At 34.8% G+C, this 13473-nt stretch overlaps 1 protein-coding gene across 2 annotated transcripts in view; it reads right to left on the reverse strand.

Annotated features, from left to right (window-relative positions):
• LOC150102691 (condensin-2 complex subunit G2-like) overlaps nt 1-13473 on the reverse strand; it is a 401754-nt gene that overhangs the window by 157029 nt on the left and 231252 nt on the right. For both annotated transcript variants that reach the window (XM_090398912.1, XM_090398911.1), the window contains exons 18-19: nt 11223-11465; nt 3108-3284 (exon numbers count right to left, since the gene is read on the reverse strand). In XM_090398912.1, coding sequence (XP_090255038.1) covers nt 3108-3284; nt 11223-11465 — 420 coding nt within the window. The remainder of the gene's footprint in view (nt 1-3107; nt 3285-11222; nt 11466-13473) is intronic.

Raw genomic sequence — 13473 nt, forward strand, 5'->3', positions numbered from 1 at the left:
CCCTCAACAAAAGGCCCCCAAGAGGGCCTCGGCCCACAGTTGGGGAAGCGCTGCTATAGTCAATAGTATAGATCATCATAAGCTTGCCCAACAGTTAATCAAGTCTCATGCCTGCCCTTACTGGCAATTCCTCTACTTTTGTAAAAACTTCAACCCATTTCAACTCATTAGTTAAAAATCATATCCTTAAAAATTCAGAGATAATGGTTAGTTTTGATGTCACCTCTTTATTTACCAGTGTACTGCTAAATAAAGAAGTGACATCAAAACTAACTATTATGTCTGAATTTTTTAGGATATGATTTGATACTCTTGATTTGATAACATCTAAATTACCCCTTGATATTTTTGAATTATTCAAATTTACTATGTATTAGCAAGTTACTTTATATGGGGAGGAAAATTCTACAAACATATTAATGGTACTGCTATGTCCCCTCCCCCAGCAAACTTTTACATGAAAGACTTTGAAAGCAAAATACTTACGACAGCTACACACACCTCTCAAGTGTGATTACACTTTGTTGATGATGTGTTTGCCATTTGGCGCCATGGACAAGAACCCTAGATGCCTTTGTCATCTTCTTAAACAACAAACAACCCAAAAATCACTTTACAATAGAAAAAGAATCTAATAACTCTTTGCCTTTTCTTAACACATTAGTCAACCATCTTTCAGATGAATCACTATCTTTTTCCATTTACAAAAAGCAACACTCATTCTCTCTCCCTCACACACACACACACACACACACACACACACACACACACACACACACACACACACACACACACACACACACACACACACAGAGGAATATATCTACATGGGTGGTCTGAAAAATTCTCAGCCTCGACCATAGATGGTAACATTATCATCACGATTTTTTTTTCTAAGTTGGTACATCTGTTATAAGCATCCATGTGAACTTGCAAGTCATTCTATCAAGTAGTTTGTCTGAAGGAAAAGTGTCTGTATCCCTTGAAATGGATAAAATTGAGTATCGTGCGGTTATAAAATTCTCAGTAAAAAAGAAGGTTTAATGCCAAAAGATATTCATTCGAAGTTCATAGAAGTTTATGGGCACTTTTCTCCTTCGTTAAGGGAAGGGCCACTACCCAGACCAGTTTAGACCTTTATTGAGGTGTCCCTTCCCTTAATGCATAGCATTATACATGTCCGCAAGGGGATGTGCTTTGCATTATGGGAGATACTAAGAATAGGAGTGATGAGAGCTTGGTCCACCTTTACCACGAGTTGCCTCAGTCCTAAAGATACTTCAGGTGCAAACTTTGTTTGCTTACACTTGGATAAAGGATTAAACTAAATTTATTATAGTCTAACCAAGTGGGAAAAAATTTCCATCTTTCTCTAAATGCAGAGTAATTTAATAATAAGGTGAGACACCTTTTGGTAACTCATATAGGTAACTCATTTTGGTAACTCATATTCTGTGATTAGCAACTAATGGAAAGCTTACAGATTTCAATTTCAAACAGCTTTAAAACATTGCTTCTGCTTTAATATCACTACCTCTGGGTCTGGCTCCCACTGATGAGACCTCAATAAAGGTGGAAACAGGTCTAGATAGTGGCCCTTCCCTTAATGCATAGCATTATACATTTCTGCAAGGAGATGTGCTTTGCATTATGGGAGATACTAAGACAAGGAGTGATGAGAGATTGGTCCACCTTTATTACGAGTTGACTCAGTCCTGAAGCTACTTCAGGTGCAAACTTTGTTTGCTTACACTTGGATAAAGGATTAAACTAAATTTATTATATGCTGCTGAGTTTAAACGTGGCCATACTAGCCTTGAAGATAAGATGATCCATGTGAAGGATGTTCAAAAAGATCATTGATCAAGTGCATGATATGGTATTGGATGCCCAGCGAGTCAAAGTGAGTGAAATTTCTGAGACTATAGGCATTTCCAAAGAACGTGCAGGATATATTTTGCATGAAGAATTGCAAATGAAAAAAAGCTTTGAGCAAGATGGGTTCTGCGCTTGCTCACAGCAGATCAAAAAACGCACTTGCATGAAAATCTCTGAACAGTACTGGAGCATTTTAACAAGAATAAAACTGATTTTGTGAGTCAATTTATTACTATGGATGAGACTTGGATTCACCATTACACACCAGAATCCAAACAGCAGTCAAAACAGTGGACAGAACCAGTTGTTCAGTGCCAAAGAAGACAAATTCGGGCCCATCAGCAGGAAAGGTCATGGCATTCGTGTTTTGGGATGCTAAAGGCATTTTGTTTATTAATTATCTTGAAAAGGGTAAAACAATCACCAGGGAATATTATTCTGATCTTTTAACCAGACTAGACAAAAAAATTCATGAGAAAAGACCCGGTTTGCAGAAGAAAAAAATCATCTTTCATCAGGACAATGCACCTCCCCACAAAGGTGTTTTGGCAATGGCAAAATTAAGGGATCTGCACTATGAATTGTTGGAACATCCATCTTATTCCAAAGATTTGGCTCCCTCTGACTTCTATCTCTTCCCAACTAAAACTCTTCCTTGCTGGTCAGTGTTTTTCTTTGAATCAAGAGGTGATTGCATCTGTAGAGGGGTATTTTGCAGATATTACTGAGAACTACTATAGGGATGGGATAATGGTGCTGGAACATCGCTGGAATAAATGTATTAGTCTTAAGGAAGATTATGTTGAAAAATAAAAATAATTTTGAAATTATCAATTAGTTTTTTCATTGTTAGGCCTGGAACTTTTCAGAACACCCTCATACATTATGGAACTGATTGCTGCAGTCAGGACTCTAAAGCAGTTCATTATAGCAAGTCAATTCATTATAACAATTTTCTATAGCATCTATCAACTACAGTAGTTAGACACTCAGATTACCACAGAAACAAATGACAGAGACCATATTTCTATGCTAGGATAGGCAATGTATTCAAGTGTTCTGTGATTAGCAACTAATGGAAAGCTTACAGATTTCAATTTCAAACAGCTTTATTCTGAGATACATGTTAAAAATTGCACAAAAAAAAAAATCAAAATAAATACATATATACAATACATGCAATAAATATATATAAATATATACAATAAAAAAAAAATATATATTTTTACCTTAATATTTTCAAGAATCTTCCATATCTCATGAACAGAATCCAAGTGAGATTCCAACAAAAGTGTTTGACAAGCAGCTTCATCTGTGATAGTTTCAAGGTAGCGAACCGCGAGCAATGGCTTTGATTCTTCCTGTTCAAATTTTACTCTTTTCTTGGACTGATAATTGAAATGTGCCTAGAAATGTTCTTATACTTCACATAAAAATGTTATGAAAATTCATTGAAACTAACTTATAGTAAAATAATCAGCAATTACTTCAATATAAAAAAGTAATCAACAAGTTCAATTCAATGTAGCGTACACAAGTCCTAGACTATATTTACATTGTATCTGGTGAGATTTTCTTGAAATTTTACATTTTTTTCAATTAAAGGCCTGGTTTTCTGAGTTGTTAGCATATCTTCTCTCCAGCCTGTGGGTTCAAATTCCACTGTGGGAATGGATGTTTGTGATTGTCTGTGAAAATACTAGTGGTGGTGATGGGCAGTAGATGGCGTTGGTGTAGTTGTGGTTCGTTGTTGTAGTTGGTGGATTCAGTGGTAGAGACAGAGAGTTGTAGAATAGGTGCCATCCCTCGATGAGTCTTTGGACTCCCTGGAGGTGGCAAGTAATAATAATAATAAAAACATAAAGTAAAAATGTTTAACTGATGCCAAAACTATGATGGCAATAAGTTATACACATATAAACAATGCAGGATAACCTTGTAGAATTTATTTATAAATAAATTTAAAATAAATTCTGACATGTTCTGCCATTAATTGGCTGACATCATCATCAGGAATAAAACAATAGTAGCATACAACAAGATATGAAAACTTTTAACAGCTGTTGTTTTTTAAAAAACATAACTGTTAACAAAGTAGCTAGTTGTGTGTCATTTAGCACATGATGTGCAGTGTGTACATTGTGTAATGCTGTAGATGGTTACTGGCATAACAGAAGTCTTGTAAGTTACACAAATGACTTAAATATAATGAATTATACGCTCTGGTTTTTGATTAAAGTGCCTTGTAAATATCCAAGTGAAAATATTGTCTTCAGGTAAGGCATTAAGGCAGAAAGTCGATTTCGTATTGTCCAAAGGAAATATATGCAGTGAAACCGCTTTTTTTTTTCTTGCCTTTAAAAATATCTGATATCACCTGTATGTTCTTTCTTACGGATTTCAAAACTTCTTCCAGTGTAACCAATGTAAACCTTGCTTGCATGCATGAACACGAAATTTTACATACCTCAGGACATTTTTCAAACAGAATGCTATCTTTTGGTGAATGTAGGAAGTTTTGTCAGATGACTAGTTTGAATGGCATTCTAACTTTCACTTTTTTTAAAAAAAATTGTATTATTTTTCCTTGAAAACCTACCTACACAGAGTAAAGGAATGTTATATTTGTAATTAATTTATGCAGTCACGCAAGTTTATTTTTCACAGAATAATAATATGTTTAGTAACCATTTGGAATAATCATTCAGAAAGAAGTTGTTTACTCTTTCTTTTTTTGTTTCAGTATTATTAAATATGCTTAAATTACAGCACAGTTTTTTAAAGTTGTGACAGTTGGAAGAGAGCAGCTAGCTGGTGTTGTGAACATTGAAGTCTCTGATCTGTCAGAAATTAGAACTATATCAAAATATTCATAACACCAGAGAAATGTACCTGGAAGAAAAATGTGTTATGCTAGGGGGGGGTAAAAAAAAAGTGTAAAAAAAAGTGTAAAAAAATAAAAAGCAAAACAGCTGGATACTTGCAGATAAAAATGATGAAAAACACTGTTGAATAATTCATCAGTAAACTTTACTACAAATGCATTGTCAGAAATAATAATCCAAAAAGAACTTCCCATTATATGTAACAATTTGAAAATGCAGGAATTTGAAACTTCACTGAAAATCCATAAGAATGAGAAAGCACCTAGATTGGATTGAACAATGGTGGCTTTGGAAATTAAATACTTAAAAACAAGTATTTAAACTATTAAATACTTGTAAATACAGCTCTAGCTACATCCAGCAGTCCATCACAATGGAGAAAAGGCCTAATAATACCCAAAAAGGCAATCTAAACAATCTAGAAAATTAGAAAAGAATCATGCTACTCCTACCATACTATAAAACTATAACAGAATGCATCTAAACTGAACTGGTTCAATATATAACACTCAAAAATCAAGCAGATTTCTTGAAAAACAGAAGCACTACTGAACATATCCACAGCCTTAGAAGGCTGCTAAGAGAAAGAGATAAAAACCATTCTTTAATCCTCAACTTCTTCATCGATTTCTCAAAGCCCTATTAATCAAGAGACAAAGGATGTTCAAAATTCTCAGTTATTATGGCATACCCCTGAAAATAATCAAAGCAATACGTAGAACCATACCAGAGTACTGACTAATGGAGAGATGACAGAGCTTTCCTATTTTCTCTGAAGTTCTTCAGGACTCTTCGGCACAATAAATATCTTTTTATTATTACCTTAGACTACATTTTCATACTCAAAAGAAATGGATATAGAATAACTCTTGAGGATTTGGCAGGACAAACTCATATAAATAGTCTCTGTTTTGCAGATGATTATTGCTAACTGACTAACATTCATAATGCCCAAAATGTGGTGATCAACAGCTGTAAAACTAAAGTTCTAAAAGGAAAAACAGAAGCTAAATGATCACACTCTTGAAGAAATAAAAGATTATCAATACCTTGAGTTTTTTAATTAATACTCTGACACAGTGAAAAGAAAGCAGAAAGCTGTTCATTTCCATAAAAGCTAACTAATATCTGGAAACCCATTCTCATCACCACAAATACCAAAATTTGTATGTACAATATCAGTCAAGCCATATTTACATACAGCTCCCAGAAATGGAACATCGCTACTCAACATGCAGTTAGTGTCATAAAGAGCTTTGGGACATGCCTTTGATCAGTATTAGGATATGTTGCGACGTTTTCTTATAATATTTACTTTTTCTTTACTTAATTAGTCATCTACCCTTTTTCTACCCTTTCTTAACTAATCCAACATCCTATCTTTCTTAAATTCAAAACTCGTCTAACACTGTACCTTACTTATACACATTTATCCCTTATAATTTAAACTCTACAATCAAATATTCTCTCCTTCAGTGCTTTGCAGTCCTATTGGCCTCTCTATGTCCTAAACAAACAATCTGAAGAAGTTCACCTTATAAGTATTAACACATTTATATTTATGCTGTGCCAGCTAATACCTAGGTAGAAAGGATTCTTGTTCAGGGTGATTCCTTTAGAGAGTTAATGATTATTTCATCAAGCATAAATTTATCCCCCCCTCGCTTGTCCTTTTCTTTCTTACAGTCGCAGCTTACTTATTGCATTAGTATTCATGGGTTTATCCTGCTTGGTTCATTGTTATTTTTATGAGCGGTAGTTTTGAATTCATATAATATAGGCAGATCAGGCAAGTACATGAATGAAATAATTTAATTAGCTTTAAGGTGATACACTATAATACATTTCAAAACAGGATAATATGGTTGCACTCAACTCAGATCAAAAGCTCTAATTAACTTGTACTTATCACACATACTAAATCTTAATAACCTTAAATACAATCATAAAATACAATTCATAGATTATCATTAAGCCATTCGGATACACGTGGCTATCAGTGAACACATCAGCACAATTACTCTTAGTTTAACAAGATCTTGTATCTATTCGGCCTCTTGGGCAAACAATTCTTAACACTGTCTCGGACACGTATCTAGTTGTAGGCTACTCTTACAGTTCTTTAAGTTCAGTCCAATTTAAACGTTCACACAGGAAATTCACTCTCTTCTTACAACTGGAATTAGTATTTCAAAAATCTACATTACCATTTCTGTCCTTGAACTCTTAAAACTTGTTCCCGCCTTGTCTAATCATCAAGGCCTTCAAATGTAATCGCTTTGGAGGATATCTTCCGTAGATCTGTGCGAGTAGAATCTCCGTGGGAAACATGGGAGGTGGCACGGTAACGTCGCCTTGAATGGACGGCTCTATTTAGTCCCTCCGTTGTACGACAACATCACAGCTATCCTAGAACACGGACATAGCTTGGCCCAATATGAACGCTACGATGGACGAACTAAGTGCCTTCTGCAACTGGCCAGGGACTTCCCTCCTACGACAAGCAGGACCACTCCGAGAGATCAGGAATCCAGAAAAAAAAAAAATTATAAGAGGGCTTGAATCTTCATGCAAGGCCTTTTTGTTCAATTTTCTCCTCTCATTAAATCTCGATATTTGCGATACGCGCCAACTCGGTCACGTGTGTCCACGTCAATCTCATTAGCTCCCTCTATTAATTTTTCGCATGTGTGTCTGCCTCCTATTTCTGGAAGACGCTTAGGTTTCCCTTTCCAATACTTTCATAATGCAGGACGGTAAAAGCGACCTTTGAAACCTGACTCACAGGCTTTACTATTTCAGTGCAAGAGGCTGGTTAACGGATTTTGCCAGCTTACATGGATTTCTATTATCAAGCCCACACTTAATACAGATTATATTTAAGCACTTTATACAATTTTATACAATTCCTTAAACTTTATCTTGACTTGTGTTCACAAACAATTTATTTTTTTCCATTGCCAACGCTCCATGTTCTCTGCCTGTGTAGAATTAATGTTGTGACCTGAATATTTTAATATAAACCTTTTTAATGCTTATTCAGGACACAACAGATACACATGGCAAGATCACCTTCCTAATTCTGTGATATTCTTGAAGAAAGCCAACAAGGATCCCTAATAGAAACAATTCAGAAAAGTTGGCTGAATTGGTTGGGATATCCACTTAGTCATCTCATCCACACTCTCCTATGTTCAGTGCTCTTGCTCTTTACAGACCAACTAATGGTGGATACAGAGGAAGAACACCGAGAAAACAATTTTTGAAATGCATAAATAAAATTCTTTTTGAAAATCAGACTTGTGAGCCATCTGACATTTATTATTATTCATGGCACCTTCAAGGAGTCTGAAGACTCATCGCGGGAGGACACCTACTATACAACCGTCTCCACCACTACACCGAACCTCTACTACCAATCATCTCCATCAACCCGCCCATCACCACCACAACTAATATTTTTTGTTTGTAAATTGCGTGTGTCCTGAAGGGTTGATTTGTCTATATGCGGGATGAAAAACCCTGCTACCTCCGTATGAGATCAGCTAACTCACCTTCGAGTGAAAAAGTCCACATAAAGATTGCTCCCATCACGACGAGAATCGAACTTGGGCCTATTCCAATCGAAGAGAGCAATGTACTGTCATTCTTCCAATTGCATTACAGAGGCACTTAACATGTTGGCACATAACAGAGCAACTTGGCTCACCTTGATTTCAAAAACTTTATCTCCATAAGTTGTTAAATGCATATTTATATATATATTCCCTATTCATATTTGAAATAGCAATAATAATTTATTCATTTTTTAACTGCACACCTGAAAATGGGCTTGAAAAAAAAAAAAAAAAAAAGACAGAAAACGTTTGCTCCCATTAAATTTTTTTTTTTCAAATCCAACTAAATTTATATCTTAATTACTTATAGTTATGTCTTGTTGAATCCATTTTTTGTTAGTTACTGCCAAAAACTATGTAAAAAGTAAAGTCATTTAATAAATTATTAGTTTCATACTTTCTTCAGATTGGGACAGAAAAAAAAAAAAAAAAAAGAGGTATCAAGGAGATTTCTGAATTAACAACTATCACTGTTTTTTATTTATTTAGCATGAGACAGATGTGTAACATAGGAACAAGATATCAGATGTGCAGTTTATTGTTACAAGATATTACACAGCTTGTCTCATAGCCTAATTCATTAATAAGGAGATCTTTTATGCATGCTGCTCAGCATACATAAAAGCACAATGTATCATTTTGCTCCTCCTTAAATTTGAGTACATAATTATTAAATTCTATGTGCAACATTTTAGTGAGCTGCCAAAAACCAGATGTTTTTTTGTTTGTGGTATGAAAAGCTAGTTAAGATTTATTCAACCATTGTTTCTTCACATCTCATGTGTTCTTTCTGAGGGATTTCTCCAGACTGACTTTGCTGTCTGACATAACAAACACTGCAATTACAAAGGATTTAGTACAAGAGGGATTGAAAAGTTCTGACAAACACCTAGAATAAAAATTATATTAAAGCAACTGATATAACCACAAGAAAGAACATATCTTAAAATCCTTTAACCCCCAGGTTTCATCAAATTGTAATGACTTGTTCTTTTCTTCTAGGATATATATATGAATACGTGTCAGATGTTTCGAAGAAATTCAAAGACACAGACGTGAGAGATGTCATCAAGTTTTTCGTGCTACAAGGAAAGTCCGCAACTGAGATTCACCAAACTTTGCATGAGACTTTAGGAGACTGTGCCCCAGCATATCCAACAGGTGCCAGACAAGTGGCCAAGTTTAAAACTAGGCATCCTGAGACAACAGATGTCCCCAGGTCTAGAAGACCTTCCACAGTGATGCCACCTGGAAACATCAATACAGCGCATACCATGATCCTTGATGATAGGTGAATACCAGCCAAAAACATTGTGAAGACTAAGGATATCCTGGGAATGAGTTGGGGTCATTGTTCATCAAAAGCTGGACGTGTAGAAGTTTTCAGCAAAGTGGGTCCCCAAATTTTTGAATGCCAACAAAAAGAGAGAACATGAGCTGTCATCACAAAGGAATTTGGGGTCATTTTGAGAAATCAGATGTTTTTTTTTTCTTTTCTTTGGCATGTATTATGACTGTTGATGAAACATAATTTTATCACCATCACACAAAGACCAAACAACAGTCAATGGAAACACAAAGGTTCTCCATGGCCAAAGAAATTCGGAATCCAAGTCAGCAGGGAAGGTTCTTGCCATTGTCTTTTGGTATATGGATGGTGTAATCCTTACCAAGTACCTCAAAAAAGGTGAAATTGTTACAGCAACAGTTTATTCAACAGCTCTGAAGGAAAAACACTGCAGGGAAACTGAGAAGAGGCATGTTGCTTTTGCAGGGCAATGCACGTGCTTACACTGCTCATAAAGCCAACAGAGAATACATAACTGAGGCTTCAATGTCTGCCTCGCTCACCTTATTCACTAGACCTAGCCTGAACTGACTATTTCCTATTCACAAATTTAAAGAAACACTTGCACAAAATTTACAACAGGTGATGAAATCATATCTGCAGCCGAGGACTGGTTTATTTCAACAAGGGAAAGGCTTTTTTTCTCAGAGGATTGCAAATGATACACTTGATATCATAACAAGTGTATAACACTTTGTGGGGAATATGTAGAATAATGCATAAGTTACATAGTCCTGCCTCAATTCCTTCTTGGTGATTATCACAACTTTTCAGCTCATACTCTGGTCTCTTTATAGATCAATGAGGTTGTTTTGGTGATCTTAATATCATGGATACTTTTTGTAGTGGTCAAAAGACAACTTTTAATTATACTGTTATAGGATTTTTGCTATTTTGTATATAACATTTTTGATGTAAGGAAATCTCACCTTTGTAGTCCTGGTTGTTGTACTGTAACACGAGATGGATGGTTCATTCACAATGCTATTGAGTTTTGATGTTGTAACCATTTTTTAGAAGAACGTCTTTAATATAAATGATTTCTTTGTTTATTTATTATTTTATCATCATTAGATATTGTAATAGGAGTTTTGATGATGCCTCTCTTCTGTATTGAGTGGTAGTGGGAACTAGCATATACCTGTATTAAACTTCTTTCTGTATATTTCAAAAGTAAGATTGGTATGATCTTCAACTGGAATGAGAACATGCAGGAACAAAATGAATCTAGATCTACCTTTTTTCTACTTCTAATGTGAATTGGAGTTTGTAGTTTAAACTGTAAAGGAATTCAATAACATTAAGGATGGTTTCTTCTAAGCCTGGCCAAATGATGAAAACATCCTTTCTCTCCATGTATAATTAGCTAAGTGTGGAGAAATTGCTGTATCCATGGGCAAACCTTCAGACCATTCAAAACAGGGGTCCTAAAATTTGAAGAAAATATTATATCTATATTTTACCTTACATATTTGTATTTTCCATGGTACTCACCTCAGAGGATGGGATTCTTCTTTCAGGAAATATTTCATCTTTTAACCAGTTTATCACAAATTCTAAGATATTTGATAGATATCCATGATTGCAAAGACAGAGCAGCACATTACGATACTCTGATTTAGGACAGTTTTCAGAAAGTTTTTTTAAATGCGATAAACAGTGACCTGAAAGTGTTGGAACACTTGTTGAAGGCAGAAAGCTCAGTAAATACATAACTGATTCCCAAATTTCAGTACCCTATACAGCAAAAAATTAGAGAGATAAATAAAAACACAATTACAAAAAAATGCTACATTATTGTTTACAATTATTTACAATAAATGCTATAAATGAAATGAAAGTGAACATATATGAAATGCTTACCAATAAAGATAAAATTGAATAATTCACATATCTGATTCATATATCAGATATTTTAATCTTTGTGTTAGATTTTACTGTCTTAATTAAACATATTTATCTTCCTTTTTTATTTATTTGTTTATTTATTTATTTTTTTTTTTTTTTACCAAACCATTTAATTTTACTCTGAAATGCATTTAGTATGCACAATAAACAAAAGGCATACAAATCTTTTACCTATGAACAATCTCATTTATTGTTCTTATTAGTTGGGCTCCTTGGACTGATCAAAGGAGGTCCTTTAACCTGCACAACTGCTGCAATACCTCTCCAAGAACTTAAGGAGGCACTCACTACTTCCACCAGCAGTCCATGCCACTCACCACATAACATGAGAAAACAGTCAAAACTTGAGAAAACAGACTCAAGAAAAATATAGGTCTCACTGCTCTCTCTCTCTCACACACACACACACACACACAAGCGTGTTGAACCACACTCTTACTTAGTATGGTTAGTGTAAATTAAACATGTATAAACAGAGTAAGCCCTCTGTTTATACATGTTTAATTTACATGAATTCAGTTATGTGTCCTGATATTTAGTCATTTTATTTGCATGCACAACTCAAAGTTAAACACTAAGAAATATTTGAGAAAAATATGGTAAAAGACTTGGAGCAAGTCAAGGCAATGACTCATCCTTCATATAGCCACATGATTTACCTATTGTTCCAACTCTTTGTTGTAGGTTTTTCATGTTGAACTGATACCAAACTTAGCATCTATGCTCTTTGTTTACTATGATTTTAATTTGTTAGTGCAGTATTTCATAGGAATTTTATTAATAAATGTCTATAACTGACCATATTTAATTCCAAAAATTACTATTATTATATTAATAATTAACAGAATATTAGTGTAAATTAATAGTGCTGTGCTGATCGTAACTTTGCTTGTAAGAGTTTCGGTCATCAGTGCTCAATTAACCTAATGATACTGTAATATTTTTTTTCAGTATAAAGCGAATTTAATGAATTAATAATGGCCTCTAAGCAACCAGAGAACACTATCAGCAGTGCAGAAAAACATACCAGAAAGTCGATGTTTCATAACAATGGAACAAAAACTAGATGTGATAAAGCAGCCAGTTGACTGTCACTCTGTAGATGATGGTGGTTCTTCTCTTGTGGAGGATCCCCAATCCTGGGATACAGCGAATTTTTGGCCTCGTTCTGAATGCATTCAAAATATATATATATATATATATATATATATATATATATTTTTTTTTTTTTTTAAATTCACTTTCAACATCTCATTCACGGTCAAGTTATCAAATGATCACACATGGTAGCTGCCATAAATTCATTAGAGAAATTTTATTCAGATCCAGAAATTTTATTTGAAATAAAACTTCTGGATCTGAAATCCTTAGCTCAAACACTATAGTATCCTCTTTTAAAGAATCACTGAAACAGTTATTATTATTATTATTTCAGGCGACTCCAGGAGTCCTTAGACTCATCGAGGGAGGCCCTAAACATCATGTCCACACAACTATGCGATTACATTCTCACAGTAGCTATCATACCTTGCCTTGAACTCGTTCACCATCATAGCACCCACAACAGACTCTGGCAGCTTATTCCATTCATTTACCACTCTAAAAGTAAAGAACCCAGCTCTAACACCCCTGATAACCACACTCTTGCCCAGCTTCCATAGGTGTCCCCTAGTTCTCCCACCACCAGTCCTGATTTCAAAAATATCCTCTGAATTAATCCTATATAATCCCTTTAGCAATTTGAATGTCTCAATCATATCTCCCCTTTTCCGCCTATCAACTAGTTTGTGCAACCCACACATCTTCAACCTGTTCTCATATGGTTCATTCCATAGAC

The sequence above is a fragment of the Typopeltis vanoorti genome, chromosome 10 (assembly GCF_054136105.1).
Source record: "Typopeltis vanoorti isolate ZY-2024b chromosome 10, IOZ_Tvanoo_1.0, whole genome shotgun sequence".
NCBI classification, from domain to species: Eukaryota; Metazoa; Arthropoda; class Arachnida; order Uropygi; family Thelyphonidae; genus Typopeltis; species Typopeltis vanoorti.